Here is a 21,918-nt window from a genome sequence, read left to right on the forward strand (position 1 = left end):
ATGACGTCCGGCCTTCCACACGTGAATTATTTCCTCTAACTATTTCGTCAAATTAATAGTGGTTTCAATAGGCTTCACCAATCTCTTATTGACGAATTTTAAATCATTAGGGGGAGTTTCACATCCACTCAGCCCCCCTCCCCCGCCTCCAAAGAGCAGCTAGGGCCCAACAACTCCATCCGTTGATTTTCCCTCTTTGGTAAGGCTGTTAAGAGAGCAAAGGTAACTCTTATAAGGAGTTACCCTCGGCCTAAACTGTTGATGACTTTATACGGTATGTACGCACTGGCTGCACTCAAATCTGGGATCATTGGCAGTAACTCATGCAGAATATTAGGAAACAATACTTACCAAGTTGCCCCAGGCGATAATTAATAGTGACGAGTATGACACCGTAGGAGACGAGGAAGTCTGGGCCGTATTCCTCGTCAGAACCACTACCACCTCTGAACCCACCACCGTACACCCAGAACATGACCGGCAGCTGCGCGCCCTCCTCTGGAACACCAGGCACGTACACGTTCAGGTAGAGGCAGTCCTCGGAGCCGCTGCCGTCCGCTTGGATACAGTCACTGCCATATTGGGTGGCATTACGCACTCCTTCCCAGTTTCCAGCCGGCTGTGGCGCCTGCAGAGCAGTTATTTTTAATTCGTTAGTGGAACGTGAAACTTTCCCTTTCAAAAATTACTAAGTGAAAGTGCTGGAAAAACTCTTACCTTATTTGATACAGAAACAGCAGAGTAATAAACAACATACTCAGACAGTTCTCTCTTTACTTATTCTGATTGTCATTAAACTGACACACAAGATTTTTAGCTCAACGCAATCTGACTTTCAATAATGCCTACTAAAGAATGGCCCTAACTAACAATAACCTATACCTTTCATGAATCACGTACCTCACAAAAATCTTCGTTACTCGAACTACTGCAATACAACGAGCGCCAGTACTGCCAGCCAAATAAAAGATTCTAGCTACTGAAGGCACTAACTACTGATAGTCATAGTTAGCAAATGAAAGATTTTGATAGAGAACAAACAATGTATTTACCTTAATAATGTTTAAGTCATCATATATATATCTATCAATTCATAACATCCATGTTAACAAACTTCGTTTTTTCTGGCGGACACATGTCCAGATCGTCCGTTTATATTAACCTCTCAAAACTGTGTTGTCTCTCTCTCTCTCTACATCCACCACTGCTGGCGGCTCACCTGCAACTGCACAATGCTACGCGCTGTTCACTTCCAACTGCCCAACACTACACAAACGAGTATTCCAACAACGAGTACAACCAGCCACAGACTGCACACAGCGCAGTCACGATTTTCATACAGAGCACTACATGGCGTTTCCAACATCCAACCCTCAATAGCCTACTTACAAACTTTAGCTTAACGTAATGAAACGTTTCAGGGAAGCGGAACTGCAACGACTGGCATAAAAATATTGAAGAGACGATAGATCTCTATTTCCTTTCATTGTTTAAGCTTTTCAGGTCATTTTCACTGAAGAGGATGCATTTTTGTTAAGTCCTACAAGAATAAAATACAATGCGGAAGCTGTGTTAGATTTATTTCATTTGTCAAATAACTTAAATATTCTATCTGGTTAAAAGTATGCTGACACCCTTTGTAATGCGAAATTGTGCAGTAGTTGTGAATAGAGGGGGACCAACAGATATAAAAGGAATCGAGGAGTGTTGTGTTGTCAGAAGAGAAGCCTCAACGTCAGAATTGGTTAGTCGGTAGGGATCAGTAACTTCAGACGTGGACCAGTCACCGTGTGCACGTGAGTAATGAATCCATCAAGGGCCTTCCAAAGTGGAAACGAGAAGGATGAAACACAGATAAATTAAGGCCAGGTAGGCCTCATTTACTGACGGGTAGGGACTGTCGAACATTGCGGAAGGTAGTTGCAAAAAACCTCTTGACATCAGCAAAAAGAATCACTTGTGCTTTCCAATGTGCCACCAACAGTCCAACTAGCACAATGCTGTGGATAGGAAGTTGAAAGGAAGGGAGTGCAATGCTCGTACCTCTCCTCATAAACCACACATCTATACAGTCAGCTCTGAGGGGTGCTTAAGGTACTGAAAGGAGCGACAACGCTGGACGAATGATAACTAGAGACGAGTGACTTGACTTACGCTATATATACCCTGTGGGAATCTGATAGAAGACTTTGGTCTTGGTGAATTTCTAGAGAACACTACTTGTCATCACGTTTACTGGCAGCAGTAACGTACAGAAGAGGTGGTGTTACAGTGTACGGGTGGTTTTCGTTGTTAGGATATGGACCCCATATTGTGCTTCAGGAAACGCTAAATGGGGATATATACGAACAAATTTTACAGCAGTTTATTGCGTGCATTTGAGAAACAATTCAGAGACGATGACTGTGTCGGTATGACATGATTTTTCATGGCAATGGTCTGTGAACAATAACATTCCTTAAATGTAACGGTGTGGCTAGAGTCCCAATCTGAACCCATTCGGAAATCTTTGGACACTAATATCATTTACAGCGTTTCATAGTATAATGTTCATCGTTTTAGGACACTCTCCAACTGGTACGAGAAACGAACTAACAAGTGGCGATGGCGTAGACATGTCAAGTGGCATGAATACATAATGAAATTGCTAACTCCACTGGACGAGAATGATATTATATTCCCCTCATCCTTGCCGTAGGAAACCCTCTGCTTGTTCTTTATCCAAGAAAAGGTTCAAATTGCTCTAAGCATTATGGGACTTAACTTCTGAGGTCATCAGTCCCCTAGAACGTAGAACTACTTAAACCTAACTAACCTAAGGACATCACACAACACCCAGCCATCACGAGGCAGAGAAAATCCCTGACCCCGCCGGGAATCGAACCCGAGAACCCGGGCGTGGGAAGCGAGAACGCTACCGCATGCCCACGAGATGCGGGCCCTAAGGACATCACACACATCCAGGCCCCCAAGAAAAGGTTATGAGGTCTTAATATGCATCCACGAAATGAGAATGAATAGTAAATTACTGAACTGTTAGCACAGTTCGAAATGAATAAGATAATTAGCTTAAATGCTCTCCGATTGGAGAAGCGAGGGCTTTTATAAATTAACTGAGCTGCTGCTGGGTTAGCTAAATTAGTGTGTTGGGTAATAGCTCTCTCACTGGCTTACTTCCAAAAATTGGGAACGCATGGTTTACGAAGAAGAGGTTGTAGCTTAGGAAGTGGAGTGGGAGGCGGTGGGATGGATTGGTGGATGTGATGGGGAGTAGGATGCGGAAGGGGGGGTGTTTAGGAAGAGGGCAAGGCTTAGAAGATGGCTGTGGCATGGAGCTATTTGTTTGCCCCTGCCCCTGAGTGTAGTCAAAGGTGATAAAACAATTTTTGCCGTTTATTTAAGTACTACACGCAGATGTATTCATGTAGTTGACAAGCACGGTATTGAAGCCCATGCATTACTTTCTTTCTTCTTTTATACGTAACATAGGAACTTCTTTACAATACTACTTACTTCCCATTCATTCTTTTGTCTCGACATACATTAGAACGCGATATCTGTGTCTTTGAACTATTTATGAATGATAATCTTATTTTTGAACTAAAATGACTTACCATGTATTGAATACTTACCTTTAATATTACTAACTGTCTGTATAAGTTGTTATATTTTCCACAGTTTTATTCCGCTGTGACGATTACGCGCCATCAGCGTGGTACTATACGCATATTTGCATCCTTTTTCTTAGAACCTGCAGTCTAAATTGTTTGTTACTCGGAGCCGATTAATCTTGCTGTGTGTGCACTGCGACATACTTCGTCCCATTGTGCTACATTTTAACACGACCAACCATCACTCAACTTGTCACTCTCGTACAGCGATCTCAACCCTTAGTTTCTTAACAACGGGAAGAACAATAGTAAACTGTCCAGAGTCAGTTGCAGCGGGAACTTGTTAAGATTATATCTTATATGAAAGCTGAACAGACTTCCACTGCAGCCGTTGTGATTTTCCCCACGTGACAGCGACATTATTCTGAGGCAGAATGGAGACTACCATTGTTCTGACTACATATAATATTTTTATGGGGAAATATCACACAACGTGACGGTCATTGATTAAATACGATGCAATGTCGCTTCGTATTCCCACTTGCTTTGTGTTCTTTAGTGCTTGGTCAATGTGTAGACTGAATATATCGGGCACAGTCGAATTAACCATGAATTTGCTCAGAAAATAAGTAATTGCTGCCGTCACAACTTTTCACCACTGACAAGAAAAACATAAATATATTGTGCATGGCATAATTAGTTATTAAAAAAGGCTTTAGAGCCTTGAAAGCACTAAGTACACTAACAATTGTGGAATATGTAAACCTGCGAAAATTTACAACACTGTATTCACGTGTATATGCACCCTCTCAAATGTCAGTAATTATCTAAGAGACAAGGTTTATGTAGAAAACTGCTTGTTAATGTTCCAGGAGTAAGTACTTCCGTAGAGATTTATTTTACATTCGTCATTCAGTTTATAAAGTATTTCAAGGTCAGAAGTGTTTAAAATGGGTAACGATGATAGGGTGTGTGTGGCGCCGGGACTGAGGTAATTTATGTGTTTATTATACATTGTCCTGAAAGTTGTCACTGTCTACGCTTCATAGAATGGCTTCCTGTAGAAACATGTTATTACGATAACATCAGTGTACGTATATTTGCTCAAATGAGTCGTTTTTCTGTGCACTTGCCTTTACTTAATAGGGAAATTCCTATGTTGTTGATGTGAACAGATTTACCATTACCTGTAACAAATGACCATGTAGAAGCAGCTATGTTACTGTTTCTGCAACTTCTGTAGCAGCTGTAACACCTTTCTTTATTACCATTGACGTTAATACCGTAACCATCTCATCTACATGCATTTTTATTTGTGTTTTGTTTCATAGGTAGCTTAATTTTATTAAGTGCAGGTGAATATGCTGGGCGATCAGTGTTCAGTAGGATGGACTCTTCTGTGCTGAGTAACCTGAAATGTGAGTGGGGCTATGATGGCTGTGTTTTATTTTATTTTATTTTAGAAATTCGTGTATTTTATATCTTGGGCTACTTTTATTTTTAGTGCTTAAAAGAATTGATTTTAATCATTTTGTCTTTGTCTAGAATGAAATATTAGCGATAATGTAACTACTTAACGGATATCTCTGTTATATTAATAACTTCATTTTTATCACCATCGAACTGGAACAACGTACAGCTTGTTTGAAAAAAGTACTTTGCACATCGCCTTTTAATAGTATCATACATCACAGAACGTGGAGAAATGTGCAGGATAGTCGCTCTTCGTACTGATATTACTTGTACTGTGCCAAACTGACGAACCTGATTAGATATGTTTGAAACATTTTCTAATGTATAACACGAATTTCTTGTATAAAACTGTGTTTTTGAAATTTCATTTTCACTAATTCGCTGCGACGTAGCGAAGTTTCACAACTGGTCTCCCTTCGTTATTTGATTATCGCTAAATACGTTAAGATTCCGTGATATATTGAGACCGACGTAGTTTCGATAAATATCCACCTGTGCTGCGAGCGACCTGAACACTTACCTGGAACCGCAGTTTCCCTAACGGCGGAGTGGCATACGGGATGCCCAGAAACGCAGTGTAGGAGGTGTTGTAGGCGCTCGTGGCTGTGGTACCTCGTAGACTGCCCTGCTCGACTGCTACCAACACTTCCTGTGCCTGAAACAAAGGTGGAATTTAATAGAAGCCATGCGAGAGACAATAAGGGGAAGATGATTCCTCTTTACAACTTGGCCGTCTTGAAAATTTTGCATCATCAAAGAGTTCGATAAAATAAGGAAATCTCATTCCCCAAACTATTATTTTTCCGAAGCATTTTATCTCCGCAATTTTTGCTTCACTTCGTTGAATGCGAACAAATAAGTTCAGTATCCTCATCAGTAGAACCCTTCATATCGCATGTGCATTTTTATAAGCAATCTGCCTGACATTTGAAATTATTGTTGTTTTGAGGTTGTTTATGTTAAACACTGTTTCTTTCAGAGTTTGATGATGGACTTAAATAAAATTCAAATATGTCTTAATGATACGACGCTCTCGTATACCTTGCGTTCCAGTGTAAAATGTTTAAATCTAATCTGATTATGGAGACGATGATGTAATCGTTTCTTCGTTCACAGCAGATCGTTCAGCTGCACTCTTACTGCAGCTCTAATAAATTATGTGTGCTAAGAACATTCACTGAAGCTTCTGAAACCAAAAGCAAACTGTGATGGGATAAATGGTTGCACTAATAATTATCTTTTTTTGTTTCTAAATTGTGGCAGCTCCGTCATAAGCTGCACTGAGAAGTATCTTTTTTATTTCTTAATGCTAAATAGTTTCGGACACGTGTCTCGTTATCGTAAGTAGAACAATACAGGCGACAGGCCACGCACAAAACTCTCCCATCAGTGATGATCAAAGCGGCATTATGGCCGACTCTACAACACACACATAAAACGGACGTTAGAGAACTGCTTTTCTAATATCCGTCCTATGTCATCTGAGTTCTGTTGTTGAGTCGGTTGTAGTCGCACTTTGGTCATCACTCCAGGGACAGTTTTTGTGTACAGGCTCTCGCTTGTATTGTCCTAATTACGATAAGCATGGTTTTGCAATTGACACCCATATCCGAAACCAATCACTATCAAGAAAAAATAATGATGCTTCTCAATACAACTCACGACGGAACTACAACTATTTATATTAATTATGAAAGAAGTTGCCCACCTATTTTGAACCAACAGAATGCTGCAGGCTCCCAAGTTGTGAAGATCAGCTGACTGAAAACAACTGTCACAGAAATGGTGGATTGGTCAAATGTTCAGGTTGAGAGTTATGTAATCTCATGGTCGATTAATAAGTTTGAATACCCGTCAGCATAGCACCACCACTGTACAGATCGAACTTGTACGTCACTTCAGTGAAATGAGATGACATTAATGGCTGCAACTGATTCCAAGTTCCGGATAGTGAAGCTAAGGTGTGCTGTTAGGTCTTATAGTCATGTGCAAGGAAGTTACAGAAATAAAACTGTTCTTCGTACCTCAGCATTTATTTTCGAAACAGCTAATCGAATTCGCAGAAGAGTGTCTTCTGATATGTTCTAACACTATCACTCTACATTTCGCAGAAATCAAAGCGTTATAGGTCTAAGCGAACATACCCAGTTATTAACGCAGTCTCAAGTGACACTTCGCGTCTAAATGTACTGAAATGAACTTCCAGTGATATCACAAAACGAAGTATAAAAATATTTACAAAAATGGAAATACTCTGCTTGAAAGTTAGCTGTTTCATTTCTAATATATTAAAGTTAACGTACAAGGATTTCTGTGCCGCATATGAAATTTGAATGTGTTTTAATGTGGTAGTAACCAGAGTTGCATCCATTATTGCACCCAGAAGCCTGTCTGCCTTCTTATCAAACAGAGTAAGACTTCCTTGAAATCTAAAAGAATATTTTAAAACTTATAGAGAATTTAAAATTATGATTGATATCTCAGTAACACTAATTCGTTTTATGCGTGTGGATTACAGTTACATACTTAAATCATGATATTTTGGCCTACAGTATTTACTGAATATTTTTCTGTCTTCTAACTATTATTTCATTGAATACGAATATTACACAACGACTTCTGTAGTTGATATGTGATATAGTTTTGGAATTAGCGAAATGAATTTCCTCCCCCGATGTCTTTATGTGCTATGAAGACTCAATTCATGGTAGTATAGTGAGGGGTAATGCATTAAAGTGGTTTCAGCATTCGAGTAAAACGGATACCTTAGAGGAATCTATAACACAATTTCGGAAGGATAGTAGTGCATCAATGGAGTCACCAAGCGATGAGTAATAATGAACTGTTGTCACATGCATGTTTTATGTAAAGAGAAATGGAATTCGAGTGATGTAAATTTATGGTTAGGGTCAATAAGACTGTTGTTTCTTGTCGCGAATGGCTTTTCATCGATAGTCAATTATGAGATACTGTTGTCAATAATGTCGGGTGGAATATGTAGGTTATTTTGAAACCAGAAGTACAAGACACGGTTCTGGACGTTTATGATTCCTTTAAGAACGCTGTTGTTATTGGTTTAATAGTATCATCGCAGATCAATGGTGTGACTGGCAGTGGGATGCAAAACTGCAGTAGGTACAAGTAGTTGGTAGTACGTCATTAATCATAGACTACTGCAGCAGATAAGCTGTACTGGTACTATTGTTGAATGAATGAGGTGGTCAGTGAAGTAGCAGTGATAACATTGCATCGAGGTTTGAACAATTTAAAGATATTCTTCATCAAATGATTTTTTCTTTATGTTGATTATCAATCACACTAGGCTCAACTTCATTAAAGAAAACTGTTGGTCGACACATCCAGTACATTACCTTCGCACGACCATGATGACGGCGTTAAGCAATGGGTAGCTTTTACCTGGCATACTCGATAATTACAGCTGGAATGCAGTCTGGTCTACATTATTATTGGATATATCAAGGACCTTGTCCATCTCTCTCTGTACGCCTGCCTAGTCGTTCCTTCTAGAAACGCTTCCTTTAAACCATAGAAGAAAATTAAATTTATCTCAACTAATGACAGTTAAGGCTTGACTTCACACAATGTTTGTTTATACTGTTACGTGTAACCCGTGCAGACGGTTTAAGATCGTTGAGACGATATGCGAAAGTAGCAAAATTTGAAAAACGTCGTTAAGCATTCTCGAAAATGAAAGTGAAACAAAAGTGTCATACTATCGATGTTGGATCTTGTGAACAACATAACCTTATTAATGAAGGTTGGTGAATGACCCAACCCGCCACAAACGCTTTTTAAATGTTTTATTTTAGTTCCATAACCGGTTTCGGACTACCATGCCCATCTTCAGATGGATATTTTTCTGTTGCGTATACGTTTTGATCAGTAGCATGTTACGTATACGTTTTGATCAGTAGCATGTTATCTGCCCCCCCATGAACCATGGACCTTGCCGTTGGTGGGGAGGCTTGCGTGCCTCAGCGATACAGATGGCCGTACCGTAGGTGCAACCACAACGGAGGGGTATCTGTTGAGAGGCCAGACAAACGTGTGGTTCCTGAAGAGGGGCAGCAGCCTTTTCAGTAGTTGCAGGGGCAACAGTCTGGATGATTGACTGATCTGGCCTTGCAACATTAACCAAAACGGCCTTGCTGTGCTGGTACTGCGAACGGCTGAAAGCAAGGGGAAACTACAGCCGTAATTTTTCCCGAGGACATGCAGCTTTACTGTATGATTAAATGATGATGGCATCCTCTTGGGTAAAATATTCCGGAGGTAAAATAGTCCCCCATTCGGATCTCCGGGCGGGGACTACTCAGGAGGATGTCGTTATCAGGAGAAAGAAAACTGGCGTTCTTCGGATCGGAGCGTGGAATGTCAGATCCCTTAATCGGGCAGGTAGGTTAGAAAATTTAAAAAGGGAAATGGATAGGTTAAAGTTAGATATAGTGGGAATTAGTGAAGTTCGGTGGCAGGAGGAACAAGACTTCTGGTCAGGTGACTACAGGGTTATAAACACAAAATCAAATAGGGGTAATGCAGGAGTAGGTTTAATAATGAATAGGAAAATAGGAATGCGGGTAAGCTACTACAAACAGCATAGTGAACGCATTATTGTGGCCAAGATAGATACGAAGCCCACACCTACTACAGTAGTACAAGTTTATATGCCAACTAGCTCTGCCGATGATGAAGAAATTGAAGAAATGTATGATGAAATAAAAGAAATTATTCAGATAGTGGAGGGAGACGAAAATTTAATAGTAATGGGTGACTGGAATTCGAGTGTAGGAAAAGGGAGAGAAGGAAACATAGTAGGTGAATATGGATTGGGGCTAAGAAATGAAAGAGGAAGCCGCCTAGTAGAATTTTGCACAGAGCACAACTTAATCATAGGTAACACTTGGTTTAAGAATCATGAAAGAAGGTTGTATACGTGGAAGAACCCTGGAGATACTAAAAGGTATCAGATAGATTATATAATGGTAAAACAGAGATTTAGGAACCAGGTTTTAAGTTGTAAGACATTTCCAGGGGCAGATGTGGACTCTGACCACAATCTATTGGTTATGACCTGTAGATTAAAACTGAAGAAACTGCAAAAATGTGGGAAATTAAGGAGATGGGACCTGGATAAACTGAAAGAACCAGAGGTTGTACAGAGTTTCAGAGAGAGCATAAGGGAACAATTGACAGGAATAGGGGAAAGAAATACAGTAGAAGAAGAATGGGTAGCTCTGAGGGATGTAGTAGTGAAGGCAGCAGAGGATAAAGTAGGTACAAAGACGAGGGCTGCTAGAAATCCTTGGGTAACAGAAGAAATATTGAATTTAATTGATGGAAGGAGAAAATATAAAAATGCAGTAAATGAAGCAGGCAAAAAGGAATACAAACGTCTCAAAAATGAGATCGACAGGAAGTGCAAAATGGCTAAACAGGGGTGGCTAGAGGACAAATGTAAGGATGTAGAAGCTTATCTCACTAGGGGTAAGATAGATACTGCCTACAGGAAAATTAAAGAGACCTTTGGAGAGAAGAGAACCACGTGTATGAATATCAAGAGCTCAGATGGCAGCCCAGTTCTAAGCAAAGAAGGGAAGGCAGAAAGGTGGAAGGAGTATATAGAAGGTTTATACAAGGGCGATGTACTTGAGGACAATATTATGGAAATAGAAGAGGATGTAGATGAAGACGAAATGGGAGATATGATACTGCGTGAAGAGTTTGACAGAGCACTGAAAGACCTGAGTCGAAACAAGGCCCCCGGAGTAGACAACATTCCATTAGAACTACTGACGGCCTTGGGAGAGCCAATCATGACAAAACTCTACCAGCTGGTGAGCAAGATGTATGAGACAGGCGAAATACCCTCAGACTTCAAGAAGAATATAATAATTCCAATCCCAAAGAAAGCAGGTGCTGACAGATGTGAAAATTACCGAACTATCAGTTTAATAAGCCACGGCTGCAAAATACTAACACGAATTCTTTACAGACGAATGGAAAAACTGGTAGATGCAGACCTCGGGGAGGATCAGTTTGGATTCCGTAGAAATGTTGGAACACGTGAGGCAATACTGACCTTACGACTTATCTTAGAAGAAAGATTAAGAAAAGGCAAACCTACGTTTCTAGCATTTGTAGACTTAGAGAAAGCTTTTGACAATGTTGACTGGAATACTCTTTTTCAAATTCTAAAGGTGGCAGGGGTAAAATACAGGGAGCGAAAGGCTATTTATAATTTGTACAGAAACCAGATGGCAGTAATAAGAGTCGAGGGGCATGAAAGGGAAGCAGTGGTTGGGAAAGGAGTGAGACAGGGTTGTAGCCTCTCCCCGATGTTATTCAATCTGTATATTGAGCAAGCAGTAAAGGAAACAAAAGAAAAATTTGGAGTAGGTATTAAAATTCATGGAGACGAAGTAAAAACTTTGAGGTTCGCCGATGACATTGTAATTCTGTCAGAGACGGCAAAGGACTTGGAAGAGCAGTTGAACGGAATGGACAGTGTCTTGAAAGGAGGATATAAGATGAACATTAACAAAAGCAAAACGAGGATAATGGAATGTAGTCAAATTAAATCGGGTGATGCTGAGGGAATTAGATTAGGAAATGAGACACTTAAAGTAGTAAAGGAGTTTTGCTATTTAGGAAGTAAAATAACTGATGATGGTCGAAGTAGAGAGGATATAAAATGTAGACTGGCAATGGCAAGGAAAGCGTTTCTGAAGAAGAGAAATTTGTTAACATCGAATATAGATTTATGTATCAGGAAGTCGTTTCTGAAAGTATTTGTTTGGAGTGTAGCCATGTATGGAAGTGAAACATGGACGATAACTAGTTTGGACATGAAGAGAATAGAAGCTTTCGAAATGTGGTGCTACAGAAGAATACTGAAGATAAGGTGGATAGATCACGTAACTAATGAGGAGGTATTGAATAGGATTGGGGAGAAGAGAAGTTTGTGGCACAACTTGACTAGAAGAAGGGATCGGTTGGTAGGACATGTTTTGAGGCATCAAGGGATCACAAATTTAGCATTGGAGGGCAGCGTGGAGGGTAAAAATCGTAGAGGGAGACCGAGAGATGAGTACACTAAGCAGATTCAGAAGGATGTAGGTTGCAGTAGGTACTGGGAGATGAAGCAGCTTGCACAGGATAGAGTAGCATGGAGAGCTGCATCAAACCAGTCTCAGGACTGAAGACAACAACAACAACAACAACAACATGTTATCTGCTCCCACACTGCAAAAGAATGTCGGAACATTTAAAGCCACTTTATAAGTTGTTTCATTAATAAGAATACGCTGATGTGCTTGCATTTATTTAAATATAAGGCAATATAGTTATGCGCACGTACATAAGTGACACAGACCACAACAAAACAAATCGTCATCTACTGAAATTTATGTAGCTGAACACAACTGTTTCACATCATATCTAAATAAATGCAATCATTTTAAGTATTTACATTAATGAACCAAGATATAAAGTAGCAATGAATACTCAAATAATCTTGTGTAGTGTGGGAGCAGACGAGATGCTGTTGATCGAAACATGTATGTAACAGAAAATAACAGACATATGAAGATGGATGTGATAGCCTGAAACCGCTTATGGCACTAAAATAAACCACTCAAAAAATATTTGTGCCTGGTTGAATCACTCTGTTTTTAGTTTCATTGACATGCTCTATGTTTGTAACAGTACGAAGTATATACCAATATATTCCTAAAACAAAACCCGTCTTCTCAATATTCAGCTTCAGCACGAACATCTAAACAAACACTACTAGAAGGCCATATAAAATGAAAACATGCCGTAGTTCACTTTGTGAACTGATAGTCGTTGCGACTTGAAAAACGGAGATACTGGTGTTTTACCTTGACGAGTACTGCTAAAGTAAGGAACATGAACGACAGACGGCTCGGCTCCATGGCTGTATGAGCTCCCTACGGATGAGGACAGCAGCCGTTTGAAAACTGGGTGTTGTCAGGGGGCGATCAGTGAAGTCACTCAGTGACAGCACCTCTTATGTGGACATCGGCTTGAAGTGGCTATAACGTGATTAGATAGCTTGCCGGCCTGTGTTATTTATCTGATACGTGAAACGCTACTGAGCTGAGAAAGGACAGTACGAATAGAAAACGTAATGTCTTTTAATAAACACCAGATGCTGACAGAAGACTCAGAAGATACCTCATACAAAAGATACCTCTTATGTGGACATCGGGTTGAAGTGGCTATACGTGATTAGATATCCTGCCGGCCTGTGTTATTTATCTGATACGTGAAACGCTACTGAGCTGAGAAAGGACAGTACAAATAGAAAACGTAATGTCTTTTAATAAACACCAAATGCTGACAGAAGATTCAAAAGATACCTCATACAGGCGCAAATCTTAACTTTTATAAGATTTCTTAGAAATTTTTATCCCATTCTTCGTACGAAGCGGAAAATTTCCATTTTTTCTAGTTTCGTAAATATGTGTCATGTGAGTTTTTCCTGTTTCAATGATACTATATCACCTGTCGAATAGAAAACATCTTCGAAAAGAAAATTTACAGAACAATCATTTCACAATGCTTTTGTTTTGTACGTTCATGTGATTCTGTTGCTTGAAGAACTGTTCAAAGAAGGGAAATGTAAATAGGTTTGACAGTCAAGTCTATCACGACTTCATCTTTCACAGGTTCCTTGCCGTTTCAGATCAGAGTATAACCGCTAGCTTTCGGCGAAACTCTCCGTCGTTTACGTCGGGAACAAGTGCTCGAGCTTTGACGCGGAAAGAAAATCGAGACTGTTTTGTACACTCAATTAAGGTAAGGCCTATCTGCATTTTCGCGTTAAGTAAACAACGGTGTAACACCTTTTGAGTTGTGAGAGGCTCTCTTTGGGTGTTTAGATATGCCGTCATTATTGACGCTAGTCATTTTGCAGAGCTACAAGTATATTAGACTCCAGCTGTTGCATGAAATATGCAAAATTTACTGTTTTAAAAATGGAAATGGCACTTCTTACTTACTGCAAAAGTACAGATCAACATTCTAGTTGTGACGCAGGCTACCTGCTGTAAATTTTTGTCAAGGCACAGATCATACCCTTCAAATACTGAAAAAAAACGAATGAGTTGAATGTTTCCTGCACCGTTTTACACGTGTGCGGAATAGGGTTTCCGTAGAAGAACGCACACATATGTTCACCCGGAGGATCGTGTTTTCTGCGTTCTCTGTCACATTAATAGACATTGTCTTTGGCATATCGATGTTTATGTACAGCTTTAGCCACAATGTGCTACTGACAAATATTCGGAAACATCTGGGTATTCACCGAAAGTGTACACCACTGTCAACTATACCTCGAGGAAATTTCCGTTTTGCTCTACAGACCGAGAAAGTGTCTACTAGTGATTTCGCTTTTGCGTAGGGACGCTGTGCTGTTTTTAGACAGGAACAATTTGAGTCGTCTATTTTCAGTGACTACTCAAGAGCTTAGGCATTTCCATACACTAAATTTAGTGCCCCTTGTTCTGTACAGAGAAAATGGTCCAAACCCTAGGCTGCAAGGCTGTATCAGTTCTGAGGGACTGATGTAGCAGAGAGATGGCTTACCCACAGTTCAAGCAGCGATATATTTTCTGTAAGCACAAAGCTCAAGTTACGACAAGAAAAAGAACAGTCTTCCATGGAGATATAAACGTGTGTCACTTATAAAATTTGAATTTAGATGGTTGGTTGGATTACATCACGTTTTCAGTTTAACAAACTGTGTTGAACATGACCAGGAAACAGAACTGTACAATTAATCCCGTAGGTCTGTTAAAGACGTGATTCGTTTTACTAGAAAGCTAACTTCGGCACTTGCTCAGAGACTTGATTTCCAGGTGTGAAGTCATTCAATAAGTTAGACTTTACATATAAAGTTAGTGTAATTTCCACAGTGTCGCCATGCTTGTGCAGAAGTAGAAATGAAAACGCATTCAAAAATAAATTAAATGCTTCGCTAACTCAGCATGACAATCGCATTGTCGCCCTTGTCCCAATAAGTTGCGCCCCTCTTCCAGGAGCTGACACCAGTTTTAATAATGATAATTTTCCTTTTCCAGCGATAGTTCACTGCGTAGAAGCAGAGCACTGAGGCCTATTTTTAGACTACTTAGCAAATTATAAAAATAAACAATGATTCAAATTTATCATTAAGTAAATATAAAATATCCAAGTAAAAGGATGGGACATCAGATATAAATATGCGCATCTTTCAACGCTCATCACTAGCCTAAAATATAAGTGCCAAGTTCTTCGGAGATAATTAAGACCCACGAAACATACACAAAACTTTCCCATATTAATATAAACAATATGTGTAACTCTGACGTTTCCTATCGCTCTTTATAACGTCAACCAATTTCATAACCTGCCGTATAATTTTTAGTACTGCTATCTGAATCAACTCACTTCTGTTCACAAACTGTACGTTAGCACTATCCATTCTGCCATACAAAATAATAATAGTTATATCTATATTAATATGCTGTAAACCACTGTGAAGCGCATGGCAGACGGTACTTTGTAACAACTACATGTTAAGATATCTCCCTGTTCCTACCGCGTATGCATAGCGTGAAAAACAGTTGGTTTAATCCTCCCTAACTAATCTAATCTTACTTTTGCGGTTTCTGCTAGTGTACTATGTAGATTTTTCACTTAATAGTTGTTCTTGGAGTTTGTAAGTAGGCTTTTGTGTTTGTGTTTACGACAAGCACTTCTCGTATCAAGTATAAACGTACTCTAATGTGATATTGCGATTGGTAGCACTTTTTTTTACTGAAGTCTTAGAAACACAAGCTTTACTGACGTGGAAGTTTTGTCACTAATACTCATCATATTTAATTTGTGACATTGTAAAGCTCTGTAGGTATATGTGTTTGTAATTGCGGTTTTTATGACCTGTGGAAACGGTAAATCTTGCTGTGATGTTACTCTGTTAATAACTCTTGCGCACACAGTCACAAAAATCCCCTGAAGTTTCATTCTAAGGACGCGTAAACTTTTGTACCTGGATATTCAGTAGCTGTATTACAGCACGTGAAAACTGATACTGCACGGAAAGCAATGTATTTGAATAGGAACTGTCTCAAGCGACTCTTTGGGCCTTGCGTTCTTCATACTTCTGCCTGGGCCATAAGTTTTTGCTGCAGCTCTCTTCTTTGTCCGCGAAATTCATCTTCCAAGACTAGTGGATGCACTGTTCTCCTCCCTTCATGTTAGGTTCTCAAGATAATCGCTGCTCCTCGAAGTCTCACACATTCAGCTTTGACAGATAGTTCTCATTTGTAATATATAGTGGCATATCTTTGTGAACCGTTTTTTTTTCGTGGTTAACATCTTGACAACTGTCTTCTACGAAGGACTTTCTGTCTAGATACCCAGAATGGATGCCTCGTTTAGTTTCTCTGATTTCGGCGGCAGGGAGGGCCGCTGCAAACTGAATGACTTCGGGGAAGCACTTCGAAACACTGCAGAGTGACCATACTTGTGACAAGGAGTGGGGAGTGAGGCTTCATCCTGTTACTGCGTGGTACAGTTGTCCTGATATTTGACTGGTTTCAGCGTAATAGCAGCGATTCTCAACCTTCTTAGCTCCGCCACCGCCCCCCTCCCCCCCCCCCCCCCCCCCCCACTGCCCCCCCCCCCCAACAGTAAACACAGGAACATTCTTATTAACATTTGAAAAACCTCGGAAAGACGTAGATAATACCCCAAAAGTGCTGACGAATGTTGAACATGTGACGTCATCAGATGATAAACTTCTCCGCACTTGCAGTGGCTGGGCTTGCCGCTCCTACCCTCACCGGGAGGGCCACTACTACACAACGTACGATGAGGCATGCTGTGCTTGCGTTCAAGCAGACGGTGGCAATTTCTCATACAATTTGTAAACGTGATATTTGGTTTAAAAAAAAAACGCAGGAGTTACAAAATTATTGTCCTCGTTGTGACACAGGAAAAGCTTTTCTTATTTCGTATTTCTTTCCTTTTGTATATATACGTATAAAGTCGTTCTTATCTTCTTCTTTCATCTTTTCGGCGTCCATGTCGTTCTTGCTTACAGGGCCGTTAGAATATGTTGCTTGCTGCACCTATTCTCGTTGAAGACGGATTCCAATTGTTGCAGCTCTGCCGTCAGACTTTGTTCGTAAGAAATGGAGTAGGCCACGTGATGGCCACACTGTTCTACTGCGAGGGAAGGTGACAACTGTAGCCACGCAGATACTCATGCTTACATACACTGTGTGCAGCTTCCGCTGAACTAGGATGTCGAGTAAAGAAAGTTTGTTATCTTTTCCTATTTCCGTGGTAAAATGGATGTTTTTATCCATAGAACTGAAAAGCTATAAGAATTTGTGTGGTTTTTCGGGTCTATGTGTCAAAATGACAAAAACGTCCCTGACATGCCGAAAGAAACAAACAGATTTTAATTCGGTGGTTTCCAATTCTCTGTTCTCGAAGTACCCCGTGAACAAGTTTGTTCATGGAAGCCGCATATAAGCAGGGAAAGCCTCAGATCAAAGACTTGTATGTGCATTTGCAATGATGTGATAAAAACATTGCATTACTGACAGTCCAAGTTCATTATTTCATTCCGAGGCTTGATGTATCTGCTGATAAAACGCTACAACTGCTTATTAAATGTGGACATTTAAATACGTTTTGGCTTGCTCGTCCAAAAGAATATGGAAATTTCGTCACAGAAGCATTGAAAATATTAATCACTCTCGCCAAGTCCTATCTCAGTGAAAAACGCTTATCGTATACGGTTGCCCCATGAACTAAATACCTGAATAGTCCTTTATCACTCGAAAACAATTACTTTTGTATGTTTCTAACGTAGATCCACTTATGACAAAGCTTTTAAATGAAAAACAAATGCAACCATCACATTAATTTCTCTTCTTAACATTTGCACTAATTGTACGTATAATGTTTAAGACAGATAAAGTTTCTCATAAAAGATTTCATTATTGTTTAGGGTATTTGGCGACTCCCCACATATATCACCCCCGTGGGGATGGAGAAACCCGAGCTCAGAAATGATTCTTTATAGAAACGGCATTCACAATGGAAACAAATGGAAGTGTTCCTCAAAACTTTGATCCAGTTTCTTAATTTAATGGATTTATCTATCTGGCCAGAATTGTTGTTGTTGTGGTCTTCAGTCCTGAGACTGGTTGGATGAAGCTCTCCATGCTACTCTATCCTGTGCAAGGTTCTTCATCTCCCAGTACCTACTGCAGCCTACATCCTTCTGAAGCTGCTTAGTGTATTCATCTCTTTGTCTCCCTCTACGATTTTTACCCTCCACGCTGCCCTCCAATACCATATTGGTGATCCCTTGATGCCTCAGAATATGCCCTACCAACCGATCCCTTCTTCTAGTCAAGTTGTACCACAAATTTCTCTTCACTCCAATTCTATTTAATACCTCCTCATTAGTTATGTGATCTACCCATCAGCATTCTTCTGTAGCACCACATTTCGAAAGCTTCTATTCTCTTCTTGTCTATAACTATTTATCGTCCACGTTTCACCTCCATACATAGCTACACTCCATACAAATACTTTCAGAAACGACTTAAATCTATACTCGATGTTAACAAATTTCTCTTCTTCAGAAACGCTTTCCTTGCCATTGCCAGTCTACATTTTATGTCCTTTCTACTTCGACCTTCATAAGTTATTATGCTCCCCAAATAGCAAAACGCCTTTACTACTTTAAATGTCTCATTTCCTAATCAAATCCCGGCAGCATCAGCCGATTTAACCCGACTACATTGCAATATCCTCGTTTTGCTTTTGTTGATGTTCATCTTATATCCTCCTTTCAAGACAATGTCCATTCCGTTCAACTGCTCTTCCAGGTATTTTGCTGTCTCTCCTCGAGGTCGGCTTCTACCAGTTTTTCCATTCGTCTGTAAAGAATTCTGTGAAGAATTCGTCTTAGTATTTTGCAGCCATGGCTTATGAAACTGATAGTTTGGTAATTTTCACATCGGTCAACACCTGCTTTCTTTGGGATTGGAATTATTATATTTTTCTTGAAGTCTGAGGGTATCTTCCTCACTAGATGGTAGAGTTTTGTGAGGCCTGGCTCTCCCAAGGCTATCATTAGTTCTAATGGGATGCTGTCTACTCCCGGGACCTTGTTTCAACCAGAATGGTAACTACCACATATCACATGTACTGTAACATCAGGAAGAAGTATGGTGACCTCTAAAATTGCTAATTATTGTATACACACGCTTAGAACAGGTAATCTTGTTAGAGTATAACTAATGCATGTCATGTATCAGTTACATCTTATACTATTGCAGCAAAAGTCTTAGGTGTAACATCATCTCAGCATTTGTAAAATACACTCTTATCATTCAGACTACTAAAGTTTTTTCATTTCAGATGACAAAAGACCAACATGTTAATTATATTTTCATTAACAAGCTGAAAATTCTTGAAAATTAAGGGATCATCTCTCAACCCAAAAGTACCTGTATTATCATTTTAGTTAATTTTCATAAAGACATGTTTACAGACAACACTTCTCAAAGAAAATATTCATGTCAAATATATTAAATGTATTTTAGTTCTTCATTCCACTGCCATACAGTGTATCTGTAAGGTTAATATTGTACCATATACAAATCATTACTGACTCATAACACTTCCTTTACTCCTCATTAGCTGCCTGAAATTGTAATTCACAAAAACATTCACATACATCAACGCTACTGAACTAACAATATCTTCTGCTTCTGATTGGCTTTCCGAAATACTTATTCTTAAGAACATCTCTTCACCTAAATACACATCATAATTCAGAAAATATTATTCCTTCATTACTATTCAGCGGAAGTACCATTTAGATTACTGCATGATAACAACGTCTTATTTCATCACACAAATACAGTTACGTCATCAGCACTTCATTTCGTGCCTTTTGGGCTCTGCATTATTTTACACAAATGTCATACCCTTTCTCTGTCATTCTTTGCACTGTGTCCTGTCTCTCACAATACACATATTCAGCTGAAATTGTCAATTAATGTCTCTGTACAACATATAGTCAATAGAAGAGGATTGTCAGCTACATGTAACTATTTTCAGGCATCGCAAAACGGCATCAATAGGGTCGATACAGCGGATTTCTGGAATATCATTCACAAATTACCAAACGTTCAAACTTTCATAGCAAACTACATCAGCAGGTAGTTCAAGACTAAAATTTTCACGATCGTGTCTCTCATAATTAGTTCTTTCTTAATAACCGTTAAGGTCTCGCGAACCATCTTGCGTTTGTCTGTAACGATAGTCACGTGATCTGAAGTCAGTATTCCTATTTCTCGATTTCAATTAAAGTTTCGTCTTTGACGGAAATTACAGTTATTTCTTTCGTTATACTAATGTCAGTTGGATTCACTACTATTCCAAAAACTTATTTGCTTACTAAAGACACGACCTCTGTTCCTGCCTCTCAAATTACCACGACCCGTTCGACTGATCTCTCGAATGCTAGTTGTTTGAACGTTTGTGATCACGGCTATTAAAAAATTATTTATTCTGTTGGTAACTGTTGTTGCGATTTGCTGAATATCCGACATCTGATCTGTTACGTTGAGATTGGAGATTGTGTCTGTTACTGTCTCTGTAGCTACTTCATGAATAGAATTTTTCACTGTCAATTTCAAATTCTTGAAGTAAAAACCTCATTGTTATCTTTACATCATCTTTCGAAATAATATGTCGCAAATTTGTCAGTGGTTTAGTCAAAGAAGTTCTTATTAATACATAGGGACTGAATGGCAGCCATAAGAAGCCACTCTTGCGTATCATCTGCTGAAAATAGTGTGCAGAGTGTAAAAGTGTGACTGTGCAAAATTCTTTAGCATAATAATATATTGTGCTGCTTTAGACCAATGTATCCACAAGACTGAGTGACAAAATTCGTCTTCCGTTTGGCATACACGTCCGATAGCTCTCATTCATGTGGCTGGTTCAGATTCTGAACATCCACACACTCATTCAAGTAGTATTCAAAGAACTGTGACTGACGCCCGAAAAACAGGGAACTAACATGCATCGACTTTAAAAAATAATGCACTGATAATGGCTAGGCACTAGCCGAAATCTGGATTTGCATAATAAAACCTGAAAAAATAAATATTAAGAAAGGACGATTAATTGCTGCGCTTTATCATTTATAAATTACGTAACAGTCGCTCGCTGCACCCACTTTCCTGACGGAAGGTAACCTGACGTACATTCAAGTTTATGACCAGTTGTCCATGAAGTGGAAGCAATACTGAAATTTTTGGAGCCACTCTCTGGCATGCATGTCATTGGGAAAATTTCGGAAAACTTTAAACTTTCTAACAGTGAGGAAATATTTGTAACAACATGAATCATTCTGATGAGAAGGCAAATTATTTTTCGCGGTATCTGAGGTATGCACGCCGATTGTTGCGTTCGCGTATCAGTTCAGCTACATGCCACAAATCAGAAATTTCGTCAGAAGTATTAAAACATAAAGTATGACTACTGGCATCATCATTCTCGGGACAGATTTTTTGTTTAATGAGAGGTAATCGATCGTTAAGTATCTTCACATCAGACTTCTGATGTTAAGTAATGTTTGATTTCCAAATGTATTTAACTGCCCTTGATTAGCAAACGCTGCCTATTTAGCCTTAAGCGATGCACACTTTTGTTAAACACTTGGTATCTGGGTTTCAAACGACTATCTTGCTGTTTGAACTGTGAAAAT

The 21,918-nt window shown here is 39.5% G+C and overlaps 1 protein-coding gene across 1 annotated transcript in view; it reads right to left on the reverse strand.

Moving 5' to 3' along the window:
• LOC126356219 (cholinesterase-like) overlaps nt 1-13,123 on the reverse strand; it is a 108,014-nt gene extending 94,891 nt beyond the window's left edge. Inside the window, exons 1-3 of the mRNA XM_050007031.1 lie at nt 12,986-13,123; nt 5,605-5,739; nt 352-628 (exon numbers count right to left, since the gene is read on the reverse strand). Of these exons, the coding sequence (XP_049862988.1) occupies nt 352-628; nt 5,605-5,739; nt 12,986-13,039 (466 nt within the window). The 5' untranslated portion in view covers nt 13,040-13,123. The remainder of the gene's footprint in view (nt 1-351; nt 629-5,604; nt 5,740-12,985) is intronic.
• Between the last annotated feature and the right edge of the window lie 8,795 nt (nt 13,124-21,918).

The sequence above is a fragment of the Schistocerca gregaria genome, chromosome 3, assembly GCF_023897955.1.
Source record: "Schistocerca gregaria isolate iqSchGreg1 chromosome 3, iqSchGreg1.2, whole genome shotgun sequence".
Classification (NCBI taxonomy): Eukaryota; Metazoa; Arthropoda; class Insecta; order Orthoptera; family Acrididae; genus Schistocerca; species Schistocerca gregaria.